At 38.5% G+C, this 19,997-nt stretch overlaps 1 protein-coding gene across 1 annotated transcript; it reads left to right on the top strand.

Annotated features, from left to right (window-relative positions):
* Positions 1 to 1,841: 1,841 nt before the first annotated feature.
* Positions 1,842 to 18,951, top strand: LOC121381459. The gene is made up of 5 exons (XM_041510777.1): positions 1,842 to 1,904; positions 3,209 to 3,364; positions 3,940 to 4,107; positions 5,172 to 5,271; positions 18,201 to 18,951. Exons 1-5 carry the CDS (start codon positions 1,842 to 1,844, stop codon positions 18,800 to 18,802), a joined length of 1,089 nt encoding a protein of 362 aa, XP_041366711.1. The 3' UTR covers positions 18,803 to 18,951.
* Positions 18,952 to 19,997: the final 1,046 nt, after the last annotated feature.

Raw genomic sequence — 19,997 nt, 5'->3', positions numbered from 1 at the left:
ACAGTCGTATGTCTTTAAAATGTTAACACACGTATATGTGTTAACAAGTGTGTGTTATCAAAAAATAACGAATGATTTTCACACCAACGGGTGTGTAAAAAAACTTATTGTACTAAAGACAAAGAACATACACTTATTAATTAATGGGTTTTGCTGGATGTTAATTTAGTTTGTATAAAACTACTAATTGCTATATTATTTTGAATATAGAGTTAAATAAATTTAATGACATTTTTGAAAATGTACTACCATTAACGATAGACATATTTGGTCAAATTGCATTTATTGTCCAAATAACAAGATAGAAAATATTATTTGAAAATTCCAATAACAAAGTATAAAATTATTTGTCAAACATTGAAATGCTAAAGTTAAAAAATTATTTGTCAAACATTGAAATGCTAAAGTTAAAAAAAGGTTATCGATTTTAGAGAAACATAAAATCTTGCAGATCACTGGAAAGAAAAAAACAACCCTAAATTTAAAAAGGTGTTGTCTATCAGATTTAGTTAACGAAGCAATAAACCAAACTCTTGAACAATATAAATATAATGAATATGAGCATTCAGAGTTCAGTTTAGGTGACTAATTATTGTAGAATCATTTCTTATGATACTTGGAAAAAGAAAGTTGTATTCATCAACTATAAAAAAGTTCCACTGAAGGTGAAATCAATTTAATACAAAACCGCGTAACAATATATAGGAAGGAAATGTTTTATTTTCCGACGCATCAACACATTTTATGGACGGTTATATGGCGTCGGACATATGGTTAAGTACCACACAGATATTGAGGGAGGAAACCCGCTGTCGCCACGTCATGGACTACTCTTTTTCGATTAGCAGCAAGGGTTCTTTTATATGCACTATCCCACAGACAGGGTAGTACATACCACGGCCTTTGATATACCAGTCGTGGTGCACTGGCTGGAACGAGAAATAGCCGAATGGGCCCATCGACGGGGATCGATCCCAGACCGACCGCGCATCAAGGGAGCGATTTACCTGGGGGCTACCTCTTGCCCCCATGACAATATATAGGTGAACTAACAAGATTAATATATAGTATGTAGGATATGAATGAATGAATGTTTAACGACACCCCAGCACGAAAAATACATCGGCTATTGGGTGTCAAACTATGGTAAATGCAAATAAATAAAGTGATGATCAATATCAATTTAAAAATTCAAGTTTTAAACAAAAACAGTGTAAAGAACAGTGTAAAGAACTGTGCAAAAACACAAATATCACAGAATTTTACGGATACTGAATTTTACTCAAAACTTCAATTTTGTGCTGTATTGGCCATTCTCAAAGAGAATGTTACACCCCTGCACCACGGTGAGGTTACAGCACACGCAGGGGATGTAGGATATAGACAAACAACAGATTCCTGGTTTATTATGTAGGCAATACGATATCTATTACCCCTGCGTGTGCTGTAACCTCACCGTGGTGCAGGGGTGTAACATTCTCTTTGAGAATGGCCAATACAGCACAAAATTGAAGTATTGAGTAAAATTCAGTATCCGTAAAATTCTGTGATATTTGTGTTTTTGCACAGTTCTTTACACTGTTTTTGTTTGTCTTGAATTTTTATATTGATGTTGATCATCACTTTATTTATTTGCATTACCATAGTTTGACACCCAATAGCCGATGTATTTTTCGTGCTGGGGTGTCGTTAAACATTCATTCATTCATTCATTCATTCATTCGATATCTATTAGTATTGTCTAAAATGTTTTTCTTTTATGTTTCATGTTTTGCATTATTAAACGGTACATAGATGACGAGTTGCGATAACCGTTTTGAATTCTTGTTTAAAGAATCACGATGGAAACGAACAACTTCATTAATACTGGGCGTATGCCTTTTAAACTAGTCGAGAACGGGCAGGTACAGGTTTTCCTTGATTCTTCACTGATAAAAGAAATAAAACTGAATAATATATACACATGCGTTATATCTTTATACACAATGGGCGGGATCCAACTCGGCCTGTAGAGCACGCGCCTGGAGTGCTTGAGTTATAGCTTGGAATCCCCGCAATGGACCATTCTATGACTAAAAGATATAGCAAGTGGTCTATTTAGTCTTCAATTTTGTCGGTAGTAGATAATTCATTAATTTACAACGGCCACCTTATAATATCACGTTTAAGAATTATCAAATTTCAAATCAATCCAATCTACACTCTATACGAATATAGACTCCAAAGCAAAACAGCCAGACGCCGGAAAGACCGACACTGGATAAATCGGTATTAGAAAAGCTCCACTGACAATTATCATAACGGAGGTAAAATGTCTGTTTAAATCTTTAAAATTTAAAACTGGAAGAATATTTAAAAATGTAATAAAAAATCAAACATACCAAAACATCTCTCTACTAGTTTATGAAAATTGAACCAGAAAATTATAATACAAAGTTTCAGAACTATTCGATCAAAACTAGTAGAAGATAGACTTAAATTGTCAATGTTAAATTTCTCTATTTAATTAAAAACAAATTAATACAATTTCAAAAATATCTATTACATTTTTGAAGACTGCCACTTAGATTATCTATACAAAGTTTCAGAACTATCCAATCAAAACTCTAGGAGAAGATAGACGTTTTCATATTCAATGTTAAATTTTTATTTAAAATGTTTAAATTTAATAAAAATGCACAAAATAAAAGTTTTAAATATATATATCTTTCTACTTGTTTATGAAGAATGCGTCGCAGAATCATAGTACCATGTTTCAGAACTATGCCACCAAACATTTAGGAGAAGACAGACTTTCAAATTGTCAATTTAAATTAAACAAATTTAAAAATAAAACATTAAAAATAAATAAATTTTCGAAATTTCCAAAATATCTCTCAAATAGTTTGTGGAGGGTGTCCCAGAGGATCACTGTACCACATTTCAGAACATTTCAATTAAAACGGTAAACTATTAGATTTCAAGGACGGACAGACGGATGGGCACCGGGCAAATCGTTATTAGAAAAGCTCCGGTGACGAACGTCACAGTGGAGTTAAAAATAAACAAATTCCAAGGTCAGCAGGATGCTGCCAGGCCCCTCTTTGTCCAAACATTATGGAGTCACACATGTACTGTTGGCTGACATGTAGCAAACGTCATGAATTACGAAACGCATTTAAAATATTTAATCATTAAAAATAACCATATAAAAAACATTTTGTTTCAGATAATGATTCCCATCAGTCTGTTTTGTCACTTGGTGTGGATGTTATCTCTGGTTGCTAGGAACCACGCCCAGCTGCAGGAACCAGCCTACAAAGAACATCTGATGAAGGTCTGTCGAAAACAGAAAACAACAGAACAGCTTATTTACAGCTTCAAGGTAAACGCTATAAATTATTATAAATATATGACTTTCACATATAATATGGATAAAAAGTGTTACGGTATTTGCATGAGGCTGCTTCTGAGACGGGGAGAGATGGAGGAAAGGGGAGACATTGAGGAAGGAGGGGGGAGAGAGAGAGAGAGAGAGAGAGAGAGAGAGAGAGAGAGAGAGAGAGAGAGAGAGAGAGAGAGAGAGAGAGAGAGAGAGAGATATGGAGGGAGGGAGGGAGATAGAGAGGAGTGGGGGACGATGAATAGATGAGAGGGAGGAGCAAAAGAATGAATACTAATATTGTTGAAACAGGGTAGTCGTGGGGGTTTAGTTTGAGGTAACAGATAATATATTGAAGATTCTGTTCAGTTTTGTAATAAATGTCCGCGTTTATTTGTTTGTTTGTTCGTTCGTTCGTTCATGCTGTCAAACTAATAAGGAAGAGATGAATTTGTATTGTCCCTACTCCCAACCCTCAAATATCACCCAGTCCCCGCTAAACAGAAAAACAGATAAATTATGTCAAAGTATGTGTATCTTAATGTGCATGCTCGTCCTAAGTGAATTGTTATCTCTAGGTTTCATCCGTGAACCAGTGTGCTGTCAGGTGTGCCAATGAGAAGTCGTGCAAGTCCGCCAATCTCTGTTCTAGCGGCGGTAGTAAGGTGTGCACGTTGTCAAGGAACTATCCGTGGACAGGTTGTAACAATAACACCGCCAGCGACAACTGCAAATATCTATTTCCGGTAGGCGTATTAATACATTTCTGGAACAGTTGGTTGTGCGTTGTACAATGGGTTGTGTGTTTTCTGTTGAACATTAGGTTGTGTGTTGTCTGTTGGACAGCAGGTTTTGTATTATCTGATGAATATTTGGTTTGTGTTATCTGTTGAACATTAGGTTTTTTGTTGTCTGTTCAACAGTAGGTTTTGAGTCATCTGTTGAAAATTTGCTTTGTGTTATCTGTTGAACATTAGGTTTTGTGTTATCTGTTGAATAGTAGGTTTTGTGTCATCTGTTGAACATTAGGTTTTTTGTTGTCTGTTGAACATTAGGTTTTGTGTTGTTTGTCGTGTGTCGTCTGTTGAACAGTATGTCGTGTGTTGTCTGTTGAACAGTATGTCGTGTATTGTCTGTTGGACAGTGTGCTGTGTGTCGACTGTTGAACAGTAGGTTGTCTGTTGAGCAGTAGGTTTTGTGTTGTCTGTTGAGCAGTAGGTTGTGTGGTCTATGTTGAACAGTAGGTGTTGTGTTCCGTGAGCAGTAAGTTGTGTGTTATCTGTATAGGGATAAATTTGTGCCTTTGATAGTTAACGTTAATGTTCAAGAAAAACTGGAAGCTTCTGGACTGAAAACGTTACAGGTGTATACGCGCCTAAAACATGTCTGAGGAAACCTATATCCGAGTGGCAGTTGATCGGTCCGCTGATGAGCCTGTGTTTAACATGGACATGTGCTCAGTTTGAATACAAATTAGCTTTGATATTGGCATTTATGTGTCCTTACATACTCATATGAAAGAGCACCCGTTGTAGATCATTTTCATCTTAACCTTACGCTGGCTTTCACTCTGAAACTTGTGATTGGTTGATCCACGATGGTAACCCGGTCGTCACAGCCATACCATCCAACGAAATAAGCATGATCGAAATTGAATGCTCTGTGACTTATAAGTTAACTTGAAATTGAGAGCTCATTGTTTAATAAAGTTTCCAACCGTCTTTCGTTCGTTAGACGCGTCCTGAAAGAATTCGCTGAAAGATAAATGGTATCTAACGGCCACTCACGTAGTATGCTCTATCTATTTCAGGAGATATTCTGTATGAATGGCGGCACAGCCAACGTAACCGGTCATTATTGCATGTGCCCAAAGATGTACACAGGAGAGTTATGTGAGAGGTTGTACTATGGTAAGAATCAGTGTTACATGACTATCTATGTGACAGTCTGTACTGTTGTAAGAACCAGTGTTACATGAATGTCTATGTGAGAGGCTGTACTGTTGTAAGAACCAGTGTTACATGACTGTCTATGTGAGTGGCTGTACTGTGGTACGAACCAGTGTTACATGACTGTCTATGTGACGGGCTGTACTGTGGTACGAACCAGTGTTACATGACTGTCTATGGGACAGGCTGTACTATTGTAAGAACCAGTGTTACATGACCATCTACATGACAGGCTGTACTATTGCAAGAACCAGTGTTACCTGACTATCTATGTGAGAGGCTGTACTATTGTAAGAACCAGTGTTACATGACTATCTATGTTACAGGTTCTACTATTGTAAGAACCAGTGTTACATGACTATCTATGTTACAGGCTGTACTATGGTAAGAACCAGTGTTACATGACAATCTATGTGAGAGGCTGTACTATGGTAAGAACCAGTGTTACATGACAATCTATGTGAGAGGCTGTACTATGGTAAGAACCAGTGTTACATGACTATCTATGTTACAGGTTGTACTATTGTAAGAATCAGTGTTACATGACTATCTATGTTACAGGTTGTACTATTGTAAGAACCAGTGTTACATGACTATCTATGTTACAGGCTGTACTATGGTAAGAACCAGTGTTACATGACTATCTATGTTACAGGCTGTACTATTGTAAGAACCAGTGTTACATGACTATCTATGTTACAGGTTGTACTATTGTAAGAACCAGTGTTACATGACAATCTATGTTACAGGTTGTACTATTGTAAGAACCAGTGTTACATGACTATCTATGTTACAGGCTGTACTATGGTAAGAACCAGTGTTACATGACAATCTATGTGAGAGGCTGTACTATGGTAAGAACCAGTGTTACATGACTATCTATGTGAGAGGTTGTACTGTGGTAAGAATCAGTGTTAAATGACTGTCTATGTGAGAGGCTGTACTATGGTAAGAATCAGTGTTACATGACTGTCTATGTGACAGGCTGTACTATGGTAAGAACCAGCATTACACGACTGTCTATGTGACAGGCTGTACTGTGGTAAGAACCAGTGTTACATGACTGTCTATGTGAGAGGCTGGTAAGAACCAGTGTTACATTACTGTCTATGTGAGAGGCTGTACTATGGTAAGAATCAGTGTTAAATGACTGTCTATGTGAGCAGCTGTACTATGGTAAGAACCAGTGTTACATGACTGCCTATGTGAGAGGCTGTACTATGGTAAGAATCAGTGTTACATGACTATTTATGTGAAAGGCTGTACTATTGTAAGAACGAGTGTTACATGACTATTTATGTGAAAGGCTGTACTATTGTAAGAACCAGTGTTACATGACTATCTATAGGACAGGCTGTACTATTGTAAGAACCAGTGTTACATGACCATCTACGTGACAGGCTGTACTATGGTATGAACAGTGTTACATGACTATCTATGTTACAGGTTGTACTATTGTAAGAACCAGTGTTACATGACTATCTATGTGAGAGGCTGTACTATTGTAAGAACCAGTGTTACATGACTATCTATTTTACAGGTTGTACTGTTGTAAGAACCAGTGTTACATGACTGTCTATGTGAGAGGCTGGTAAGAACCAGTGTTACATGACTGTCTATGTGAGAGGCTGTACTATGGTAAGAATCAGTGTTAAATGACTGTCTATGTGAGCAGCTGTACTAGGGTAAGAACTAGTGTTATATGACTGTCTATGTGAGAGGCTGTACTATGGTAAGAATCAGTGTTACATGACTATTTATGTGAAAGGCTGTACTATGGTAAGAACCAGTGTTACATGACTATCTATGGGACATGCTGTACTATTGTAAGAACCAGTGTTACATGACCATCTAAGTGACAGGCTGTACTATTGCAAGAACCAGTGTTACCTGACTATCTATGTGAGAGGCTGTACTATTGTAAGACCCAGTGTTACATGAATATCTATGTTACAGGTTGTACTATTGTAAGAACCAGTGTTACATGACAATCTATGTGAGAGGCTGTACTATGGTAAGAATCAGTGTTACATGACTGTCTATGTGAGCAGGTGCACTATGGTAAGAACAAGTGTTACATGACTGTCTATGTCAGACGCTGTACTATGGTAAGAACCAGTATTACATGACTGTCTATGTGACAGGCTGTACTATGGTGAGAACCAGCGTTACATGACTGTCTATGTGACAGGCTGTACTATGGTAAGAACCAGCGTTACATGACTGTCTATGTGACAGGCTGTAGTATGGTAAGAACCAGCGTTACACGACTGTCTATGTGACAGGCTGTACTATGGTAAGAACCAGTGTTACATGACTGTCTATGTGAGAGGCTGGTAAGAACCAGTGTTACATTACTGTCTATGTGAGAGGCTGTACTATGGTAAGAATCAGTGTTATATGACTGTCTATGTGAGAGGCTGTACTATGGTAAGAATCAGTGTTACATGACTATTTATGTGAAAGGCTGTACTGCGGTAAGAACCAGTGTTACATGACAATCTATGTGAGAGGCTCTACTATGGTAAGAACCAGTGTTACATGACTGTCTATGTGAGAGGCTGTACTATGGTAAGAACCAGCGTTACATGACTGTCTATGTGACAGGCTGTACTATGGTAAGAACCAGTGTTACCTGACTATCTATGTGAGAGGCTGTACTATTGTAAGACCCAGTGTTACATGAATATCTATGTTACAGGTTGTACTATTGTAAGAACCAGTGTTACATGACAATCTATGTGAGAGGCTGTACTATGGTAAGAATCAGTGTTACATGACTGTCTATGTGAGCAGGTGCACTATGGTAAGAACCAGTGTTACATGACTGTCTATGTCAGACGCTGTACTATGGTAAGAATCAGTGTTACATGACTATTTATGTGAAAGGCTGTACTATGGTAAGAACCAGTGTTACATGACTATCTATGGGACAGGCTGTACTATTGTAAGTACCAGTGTTACATGACCATCTACGTGACAGGCTGTACTATTGCAAGAACCAGTGTTACTGACTATCTATGTGAGAGGCTGTACTATTGTAAGAACCAGTGTTACATGACTATCTATGTTACAGGTTGTACTATTGTAAGAACCAGTGTTACTGACTATCTATGTGAGAGGCTGTACTATGGTAAGAACCAGTGTTACATGACTATCTATGTGAGAGGTTGTACTATGGTAAGAATCAGTGTTAAATGACTGTCTATGTGAGAGGCTGTACTATGGTAAGAATCAGTGTTACATGACTGTCTATGTGACAGGCTGTACTATGGTAAGAACCAGTGTTACATGACTGTCTATGTGACAGGCTGTACTATGGTAAGAACCAGCGTTACATGACTGTCTATGTGACAGGCTGTACTATTGTAAGAACCAGTGTTACATGACTGTCTATGTGACAGGCTGTACTATGGTAAGAACCAGTGTTACATGACTGTCTATGTGACAGGCTGTACTATGGTAAGAACCAGTGTTACATGACTGTCTATGTGAGAGGCTGTACTATGGTAAGAATCAGTGTTAAATGACTGTCTATGTGAGAGGCTGTACTATGGTAAGAATCAGTGTTACATGACTGTGTATGTGAGCAGCTGTACTATGGTAAGAACCAGTGTTACATGACTGTCTATGTGACAGGCTGTACTATGGTAAGAACCAGTGTTACATGACTGTCTATGTGACAGGCTGTACTATGGTAAGAACCAGTGTTACATGACATCTCGTGACATGTGAGAGGCTATTGTAAGAACCAGTGTTACATGACTGTCTATGTGAGAGGCTGTACTATGGTAAGAATCAGTGTTACATGACTGTCTATGTGAGCAGCTGTACTATGGTAAGAACCAGTGTTACATGACTGTCTATGTGAGAGGCTGTACTATGGTAAGAATCAGTGTTACATGACTATTTATGTGAAAGGCTGTACTATGGTAAGAACCAGTGTTACATGACTATCTATGTGAGAGGCTGTACTATTGTAAGAACCAGTGTTACATGACTATCTATGTGACAGGCTGTACTATTGTAAGAACCAGTGTTACATGACTATCTATGTGAGGCTGTACTATTGTAAGAACCAGTGTTACATGACTATCTATGTTACAGGCTGTACTATGGTAAGAACCAGTGTTACATGACTATCTATGTGACAGGCTGTACTATGGTAAGAACCAGTGTTACATGACTATCTATGTGAGAGGCTGTACTATGGTAAGAACTGTCAGTGTTACATGACCAGTATCTACTGTGTATGTGAGGCTGTACTATTGTAAGAACCAGTGTTACATGACTATCTATGTGACAGGCTGTACTATGGTAAGAACCAGTGTTACATGACTATCTATGTGAGAGGCTGTACTATGGTAAGAACCAGTGTTACATGACTGTCTATGTGAGAGGCTGTACTATGGTAAGAACCAGTGTTACATGACTGTCTATGTGACAGGCTGTACTATGGTAAGAACCAGTGTTACATGACTGTCTATCTGAGAGGCTGGTAAGAACCAGTGTTACATTACTGTCTATGTGAGCAGCTGTACTATGGTAAGAACCAGTGTTACATGACTGCCTATGTGAGAGGCTGTACTATGGTAAGAATCAGTGTTACATGACTATTTATGTTAAAGGCTGTACTATTGTAAGAACCAGTCTTACATGACTGCCTATGTGAAAGGCTGTACTATTGTAAGAACCAGTGTTACATGACTATCTATGTGAAAGGCTGTACTATTGTAAGAACCAAAGTTATATGACTGTCTATGTGAGCAGCTGTACTATGGTAAGAACCAGTGTTACATGACCATCTATGTGAGAGGCTGTACTATTGTAAGAACCAGTGTTACATGACCATCTACGTGACAGGCTGTACTATTGTAAGAACCAGTGTTACATGACCATCTACGTGACAGGCTGTACTATGGTATGAACCAGTGTTACATGATCATCTACGTGACAGGCTGTACTATGGTATGAACCAATGTTACATGACTATCTATGTTACAGGTTGTACTATTGTAACAACCAGTGTTACATGACAATCTATGTGAGAGGCTCTACTATGGTAAGAACCAGTGTTACATGACTGTCTATGTGAGAGGCTGTACTATGGTAAGAACCAGCGTTACATGACTGTCTATGTGACAGGCTGTACTATGGTAAGAACCAGCGTTACACGACTGTCTATGTGACAGGCTGTACTATGGTAAGAACCAGTGTTACATGACTGTCTATGTGAGAGGCTGGTAAGAACCAGTGTTACATTACTGTCTATGTGAGAGGCTGTACTATGGTAAGAATCAGTGTTAAATGACTGTCTATGTGAGCAGCTGTACTATGGTAAGAACCAGTGTTACATGACTGCCTATGTGAGAGGCTGTACTATGGTAAGAATCAGTGTTACATGACTGTCTATGTGAGAGGCTGTACTATGGTAAGAACCAGTGTTACATGACTGTCTATGTGAGCAGCTGTACTATGGTAAGAACCAGTGTTACATGACTGTCTATGTGAGAGGCTGTACTATGGTAAGAATCAGTGTTACATGACTATCTATGTGACAGGCTGTACTGTTGTAAGAACCAGTGTCACATGACTATCTATGTGAGGCTGTACTATGGTAAGAACCAGTGTTACACGACTATCTATGTTACAGGCTGTACTATGGTAAGAACCAGTGTTACATGACCATCTACGTGACAGGCTGTACTATGGTATGAACCATTGTTACATGACTATCTATGTGAGGCTGTACTATGGTAAGAACCAGTGTTACATGACTATCTATGTGAGAGGCTGTACTATTGTAAGAACCAGTGTTACATTACTGTCTATGTGAGAGGTTGTACTATGGTAAGAATCAGTGTTACATGACTGTCTATGTGAGAGGCTGTACTATGGTAAGTATCAGTGTTACATGACTGTCTATGTGAGAGGCTGTACTATGGTAAGAATCAGTGTTACATGACTGTCTATGTGTCAGGCTGTACTATGATAAGAATCAGTGTTACATGACTGTCTATGTGAGCAGCTGTACTATGGTAAGAACCAGTGTTACATGACTGTCTATCTGAGAGGCTGGTAAGAACCAGTGTTACATTACTGTCTATGTGAGCAGTGTACTATGGTAAGAACCAGTGTTACATGACTGCCTATGTGAGAGGCTGTACTATGGTAAGAATCAGTGTTACATGACTATTTATGTTAAAGGCTGTACTATTGTAAGAACCAGTCTTACATGACTGCCTATGTGAAAGGCTGTACTATTGTAAGAACCAGTGTTACATGACTATCTATGTGACAGGCTGTACTATTGTAAGAACCAGTGTTACATTACTGTCTATGTGAGAGGTTGTACTATGGTAAGAATCAGTCTTACATGACTGCCTATGTGAAAGGCTGTACTATTGTAAGAACCAGTGTTACATGACTATCTATGTGACAGGCTGTACTATTGTAAGAACCAAAGTTATATGACTGTCTATGTGAGCAGCTGTACTATGGTAAGAACCTGTGTTACATGACCATCTACGTGACAGGCTGTACTATTGTAAGAACCAGTGTTACATGACTATCTATGTGAGAGGCTGTACTATTGTAAGAATCAGTGTTACATGACCATCTACGTGACAGGCTGTACTATTGTAAGAACCAGTGTTACATGACCATCTACGTGACAGGCTGTACTATTGTATGAACCAGTGTTACATGACCATCTACGTGACAGGCTGTACTATAGTATGAACCAATGTTACATGACTATCTATGTTACAGGTTGTACTATTGTAAGAACCAGTGTTACATGACAATCTATGTGAGAGGCTCTACTATGGTAAGAACCAGTGTTACATGACTATCTATGTGAGAGGTTCTACTATTGTAAGAATCAGTGTTACATGACTGTCTATGTGTGAGGCTGTGCTATGGTAATAATCAGTGTTACATGACTGTCTATGTGAGAGGCTGTACTATGGTAAGAACCAGTGTTACATGACTGTCTATGTGAGAGGCTGTACTATGGTAAGAATCAGTGTTACATGACTGTCTATGTGAGCAGCTGTACTATGGTAAGAACCAGTGTTACACGACTATCTATGTTACAGGCTGTACTATGGTAAGAACCAGTGTTACATGACCATCTACGTGACAGGCTCTACTATGGTATGTACCATTGTTACATGACTATCTATGTGAGGCTGTACTATGGTAAGAACCAGTGTTACATGACTATCTATGTGAGAGGCTGTACTATGGTAAGAACCAGTGTTACATGACTATCTATGTGAGAGGTTGTACTATGGTAAGAACCAGTGTTACATGACCATCTACGTGAGGCTGTTCTATGGTATGAACCAGTGTTACATGACTATCTATGTGAGAGGTTGTACTATGGTATGAACCATTGTTACATGAGTATCTGTGTGAGGGTTGTACTATGGTAAGAACCAGTGTTACATGACCATCTACGTGAGGCTGTTCTATGGTATGAACCAGTGTTACATGACTATCTATGTGAGAGGTTGTACTATGGTATGAACCATTGTTACATGACCATCTACGTGAGGCTGTTCTATGGTATGAACCAGTGTTACATGACTATCTATGTGAGAGGTTGTTCTATGGTATTAACCAGTGTTACATGACTATCTATGTGAGAGGTTGTACTATGGTATGAACCATTGTTACATGACTATCTATGTGAGAGGTTGTACTATGGTAAGAACCAGTAGTACAGAACCATCTACGTGAGGCTGTTCTATGGTATGAACCAGTGTTACATGACTATCTATGTGAGAGGTTGTTCTATGGTATTAACCAGTGTTACATGACTATCTATGTGAGAGGTTGTACTATGGTTCCAGTGTGGGACGTCATTTGAACATCAATGCTGAGCTTTAATTCGGACAACTTTATTTGCCGACAGCAACAGATTGACTGAAATATACAAAATATACTATAAATAGCCTATTATTGATTGATACAAACATAGTATTTGTTAGGAGCCAACGTAACTTCTATGACATTACAAACATCCAGTGCACGCATGTCGCAACTATGAAATGAAACAATAATCTACCCTTAGCACGTGTATAATACATATATATATATATATAATAAGTATAATATAAGTAATACAATGCACCTACCATTTATATACATGTACATTTATATACATATACCATTTAATACATATACATATACGTGTATAGGCTTATTTCGCCTTAATATAAGACTAAGCAATATTTTATTTAAACATTTTAAACTAAGTTATGAATAGTAATACATACCGTATTTGTCGGCGTACCACATTCTTTTGGAATTAACAAACATCTTTTGGAAAGACAGAAATTAACGTTTCCTAAAGAATGACGTAACAGAATTACCATGACGTCATAAACGTAAACAAAGACGTGCATGCAAAGTAAACAAACACATATACTATACATTACGTAAATGTAATGTTTGGACCTCAACAACCAGTGTTACATGATTATCTATGGGACAGGCTGTACTATGGTAAGAACCAATGTTACACGATTATCTACGCGAGAGGTTGTACTATGGTAAGAACCAGTGTTACATGACTATCTATGCGAGAGGCTGTACTATGGTAAGAACCAGTGTTACACGACTATCTATGTGACAGGTTGTACTATGGTAAGAACCAGTGTTACATGACTATCTATGTGAGAGGCTGTACTATGGTAAGAACCAGTGTTACATGACTATCTATGTGACAGGCTGTACTATGGTAAGAACCAGTGTTACATGACTATCTATGTGACAGGCTGTACTATGGTAAGAACCAGTGTTACATGACTATCTATGTGAGAGGCTGTACTATGGTAAGAACCAGTGTTACATGACTATCTATGTGAGAGGTTGTACTATGGTAAGAACCAGTGTTACATGACTATCTATGTGAGAGGCTGTACTATGGTAAGAACCAGTGTTACATGACTATCTATGTGAGAGGCTGTACTATGGTAAGAACCAGTGTTACATGACTATCTATGCGAGAGGCTCTACTATGGTAAGAACCAGTGTTACATGACTATCTATGTGACAGGCTGTACTATTGTAAGAACCAGTGTTACATGACTATCTATGTGACAGGCTGTACTATGGTAAGAACCAGTGTTACATGACTATCTATGTGACAGGCTGTACTATGGTAAGAACCAGTGTTACATGACTATCTATGTGAGAGGTTGTACTATGGTAAGAACCAGTGTTACATGACTATCTATGTGACAGGCTGTACTATGGTAAGAACCAGTGTTACATGACTATCTATGTGACAGGTTGTACTATGGTAAGAACCAGTGTTACATGACTATCTATGTGACAGGCTGTACTATGGTAAGAACCAGTGTTACATGACTATCTATGTGACAGGCTGTACTATGGTAAGAACCAGTGTTACATGACTATCTATGTGAGAGGTTGTACTATGGTAAGAACCAGTGTTACATGACTATCTATGTGACAGGCTGTACTATGGTAAGAACCAGTGTTACATGACTGTCTATGTGACAGGTTGTACTATGGTAAGAACCAGTGTTACATGACTATCTATGTGACAGGCTGTACTATGGTAAGAACCAGTGTTACATGACTATCTATGTGACAGGCTGTACTATGGTAAGAACCAGTGTTACATGACTGTCTATGTGACAGGTTGTACTATGGTAAGAACCAGTGTTACATGACTATCTATGTGACAGGTTGTACTATGGTAAGAACCAGTGTTACATGACTATCTATGTGAGGCTGTACTATGGTAAGAACCAGTATTACATGACTATCTATGTGACTGGCTGTACTATGGTAAGAACCAGCGTTACACGATTATCTACGCGAGAGGTTGTACTATCAGTGTCTGCGCTTAACGTTTTTTTGAGTTGCCATCCGGGCAAGTGGTGACAGCACTTTCGCTTGCCCGGTTCTATTTTCACTTGCCAGAATAATATTTTCTAAAAAAACAACAATATTGCTACAGATTATAAGAGAAAACATTTATTTTGAGTATTTTCCTGCACTCAACCAACCCACTCTTTAAATAAATAATACCCCACCCCATCTCAATGAAATAATAATAATAAAAAAAAAAACCTAAAATATAATGTTCAGTGGATACAATCTATGGCGTGTCCACTTTTACATGTCACTTAACTTACCTTACACCTATTCTTATATTGGGCATATGTTTATATGTAAAAGCAGACCTACACTTTTTCATGGTGCAAAGTAGACTACATAGCTGTACTTTTATTTATTTATTAATTCTTGATTTAAAAAAAAATATTTTAAAAAATCGGTCGCCAGGCGGGCAACCTTACTGTGGGTTTTCAGTCGCCCGTCGTCGCTTTCAGTCGCCAGGGGCGATCGGGCGATCTTCAAGTTCGAACCCTGTACTATGGTAAGAACCAGTGTTACATGACTATCTATGTGAGAGGCTGTACTATAGTAAGAGCCAGTGTTACATGATTATCCCTGTGAGAGGCTGTACTATAGTAAGAGCCAGTGTTACATGACTATCTATGTGACAGGCTGTACTATGGTAAGAACCAGTGTTACACGATTATCTACGCGAGAGGTTGTACTATGGTAAGAACCAGTGTTACATGACTATCCATGGGATAGGCTGTACTATGGTAAGAGGAAGTGTTACATGACTATCTATGGGATAGGCTGTACTATGGTAAGAACCAGTGTTACACGACTATCTATGGGACAGGCTGTACTATGGTAAGAACCAGTGTTACACGACTATCTATGGGACAGGCTGTACTATGGTAAGAACCAGTGTTACACGACTATCTATGGGACAGGCTGTACTATGGTAAGAACCAGTGTTACACGACTATCTGTGGGACAGGCTGTACTATGGTAAGAACCAGTATTACACGACTATGTATGGGACAGGCTATACTATGGTAAGAACCAGTGTTACACGATTATCTACGCAAGAGATTGTACTATTGTAAGAACCAGTGTTACATGACTATCTATGTGACAGGCTGTACTATGGTAAAAACCAGTGTTACCTGACTATCTATGGGACAGGCTATACTATGGTAAGAACCAGTGTTACACGACTATCTATGGGACAGGCTATACTATGGTAAGAACCAGTGTTACACGACTATCAATGGGACAGGCTGTACTATGGTAAGAACCAGTGTTACACGACTATCTATGGGACAGGCTGTACTATGGTAAGAACCAGTGTTACACGACTATCTATGGGACAGGCTGTACTATGGTAAGAACAAGTGTTACACGACTATCTATGGGACAGGCTGTACTATGGTAAGAATCAGTATTACACGACTATCTATGGGACAGGCTGTGCTATGGTAAGAACCAGTGTTACACGATTATCTATGGGACAGGCTGTACTATGGTAAGAACCAGTATTACACGACTATGTATGGGACAGGCTATACTATGGTAAGAACCAGTGTTACACGATTATCTACGCAAGAGATTGTACTATTGTAAGAACCAGTGTTACATGACTATCTATGTGACAGGCTGTACTATGGTAAAAACCAGTGTTACCTGACTATCTATGGGACAGGCTATACTATGGTAAGAACCAGAGTTACACGACTATCTATGGGACAGGCTATACTATGGTAAGAACCAGTGTTACACGACTATCTATGGGACAGGCTGTACTATGGTAAGAACCAGTGTTACACGACTATCTATGGGACAGGCTGTACTATGGTAAGAACAAGTGTTACACGACTATCTATGGGACAGGCTGTACTATGGTAAGAATCAGTATTACACGACTATCTATGGGACAGGCTGTGCTATGGTAAGAACCAGTGTTACACGATTATCTATGGGACAGGCTGTACTATGGTAAGAACCAGTATTACACGACTATGTATGGGACAGGCTATACTATGGTAAGAACCAGTGTTACACGATTATCTACGCAAGAGATTGTACTATTGTAAGAACCAGTGTTACATGACTATCTATGTGACAGGCTGTACTATGGTAAAAACCAGTGTTACCTGACTATCTATGGGATAGGCTATACTATGGTAAGAACCAGTGTTACACGACTATCTGTGTGTCAGGGTTTACTATGGTAAGAACCAGTGTTACACGACTATCTGTGTGTCAGGGTATACTATGGTAAGAACCAGTGTTACATGACTATCTATGTGACAGGCTGTAGTATGGTAAGAACCAGTGTTACATGACTATCTGTGTGACAGGCTGTACTATGGTAAGAACCAGTGTTACACGACTATCTGTGTGTCAGGTTGTACTATGGTAAGAACCAGTGTTACTTGACTATCTATGGGACAGGCTGTACTATGGTAAGAACCAGTGTTACATGACTATCTATGGGACAATTTGTACTATGGTAAGAACCAGTGTTACACGAGACGTAGGCAGTTATATATCTTATAATTATATAAACTCAATGCCAAACGATTTTGTCACGTCAGTTCTTTTTTTAATAATATCTTCTTGTGTGTTTGTTTTGTTTACCAACTCCACTAGAGCACATTGATTTATTAATCATTGGCTATTGGATGTCAAACATTCGATTTTTACATGTTGTCTTAGAGAGAGGAAACCCGCTACATTTTCCCATTAGTAGCAAGGGATCTATTATATGCACCATTCCACAGACAGGATAACACATGCCACGGCCTTTGGTATACCAGTCGTGGTGCACTGGCTGGAACGAGAAATAGCCCAGTGGGCCAACTGACGGGAAGTATTTACTATGGATACATTTAATTAGAATCTGAAAAAGATGAAATTGGTCAACACAGACGCAGTATGTTTTTAATTATGATTTAAGATACATGAAGTTTCAAGAAATGTTATTGTTGACACGTGTTTATTTTCAGACTGTGCCGAATCTGGTGTAAGTGTTTATGGCAATACCTGGATTCAGCGAGGTGGTCATCCCCCATTCACTGTGTTTTGCATCAGTGGTAACATTTTCTTCCTCAAAGTTTTACCATCCCATTTCGAAACCGCTAATTTCCCGCTGGACAAAACCTTTGACGAATACAAAGTTCAATTCGATTTGCCAGGCTATACGAACGGAGGATTAGAGAGCATCCATATTGCGACGAGTCAAGGCTACTATACTCTAAAAGTAGTTATGATCCGCAACACACCCGTTTCCAAGGTAACATCCTACTACCACAACTTCACTCTGGCATCAGCGAGCGAGAGATATCGTCTAGACTATCTGTCTGTGACTGGAGGACAAGACGGGCTGGCTGCGATGAATGGACGACCTTTCAGTGCTGTCGGGAATGATCTGGATGGGTGCGCACAGAGGCACAACGTGGCGTGGTGGTACACCGCTGACTGCACGGCACCTATATTCATGATCTATAACGATAATGGAAAAGTCTCGTTCCCAAGTAAAATGGACCCTAGAGTTATTGTAGATTATGATTCCACACGTATGTATCTCTCGTTTGAAGGTTTGAAGTAACTGTACGTTGTCTGTGGTTTCAAAATTGTCTCAAATAAAAAGAGGACGTAAAGGAACATTCCCGAGCTTGCTGCTTTGTAAGATGTTTTTGATTAATAAAATATTTCTACGATTAAACTTACATATTAAATATATTTTCGTGTTTAGAATATCCGTGTCTGTATATTCAATGTGTTTCTGATCGTCTTAATATTTGTAAGAATCCCAAACTTGGTTTTGTCTTCAAATAATTTCGTACGTACGAAAAAACAAATTAGGAAATAAAATGAAATTTAACCTAGTACAAATATCCAGAAACACGTTTAATATACAGCCACTAATATTTTATGCAGAAAAAATGTTTTTGATATGTAATTACAATCGCTAAAAAGTCTGTTAGTCGATAACATTTTAAACATTGCAGCAAACACAGGAATGTCCCTTTAACACATGTTAATATTGTAAATAATTCTACTTCCGTTGGTGTTTCTGTATTTTTGTCAGTGCAATTGGTACTTCTTTCGTCGGCGATTTGTATATATGTTTGTCATTATGGACATATTTTATTTTATGTCAATTGAGTGATGTGAATGGACATCAATAAACTAACAATGATGTTGGTTACCGATGTCAATAATGCACAATACTCATGTCACTATTCCCGGAATGAACACGGGTGTATAGTATCGCCCAGTCAGGACGCCTGCAGTGTACACGCTATTGTAATTACCTATGTCTTGAGTACTGTATCTATATTTGAGCCCTGTTCTCGATTTTAGCCGTCATGAGGAACCTCTGACTGTTTGCGTTCAAGGAGTTATTACCATAGTTTGACACCCAATAGCCGATGTATTGTTTGTGCTGGGGTGTCGTTAAACATTGATTCATTCATTCAAGGAGTTAATATGAAATTGGACTTGAAGCGTATTTCATCAAACCACAATTCACTTATCCATGAAAGTGAATGACTAATTAGAACATGTTTAGAGAAATAAGAGCTCCAGAAAGTTTATATGATGTCTAGGGATGGTGTAGTTATAAAGAAAATGTCCACAACTTATCCAGCGTTCTTGTCCTTTTTGTTCTGTTTGTGTTGGCACGCTAGTTTAATATGAACATAATATATTGGTGATATGTTACAAAACATAATGTATATACCACTGATATAAACTAAAAAAAGGGATAATTCAATCCACGTTTGATCCATAACTTCGTG

This window comes from Gigantopelta aegis, chromosome 9 (genome assembly GCF_016097555.1).
Source record: "Gigantopelta aegis isolate Gae_Host chromosome 9, Gae_host_genome, whole genome shotgun sequence".
Lineage (NCBI taxonomy): Eukaryota > Metazoa > Mollusca > Gastropoda > Neomphalida > Peltospiridae > Gigantopelta > Gigantopelta aegis.
The sequence above is the reverse complement of the archived record's forward strand: the minus strand, read 5'-3'. Positions and strand labels throughout refer to the sequence as shown.

Bases quoted from the DNA above. Each gene is read 5' to 3' on its own strand.
- LOC121381459 (XM_041510777.1), top strand. From the start codon at position 1,842: ATGGAAACGAACAACTTCATTAATACTGGGCGTATGCCTTTTAAACTA. The intron at 3,365-3,939 runs GTAAACGCTATA...TGTTATCTCTAG, and splicing joins AGCTTATTTACAGCTTCAAG to GTTTCATCCGTGAACCAGTG. The intron at 5,272-18,200 runs GTAAGAATCAGT...GTTTATTTTCAG, and splicing joins ATGTGAGAGGTTGTACTATG to ACTGTGCCGAATCTGGTGTA.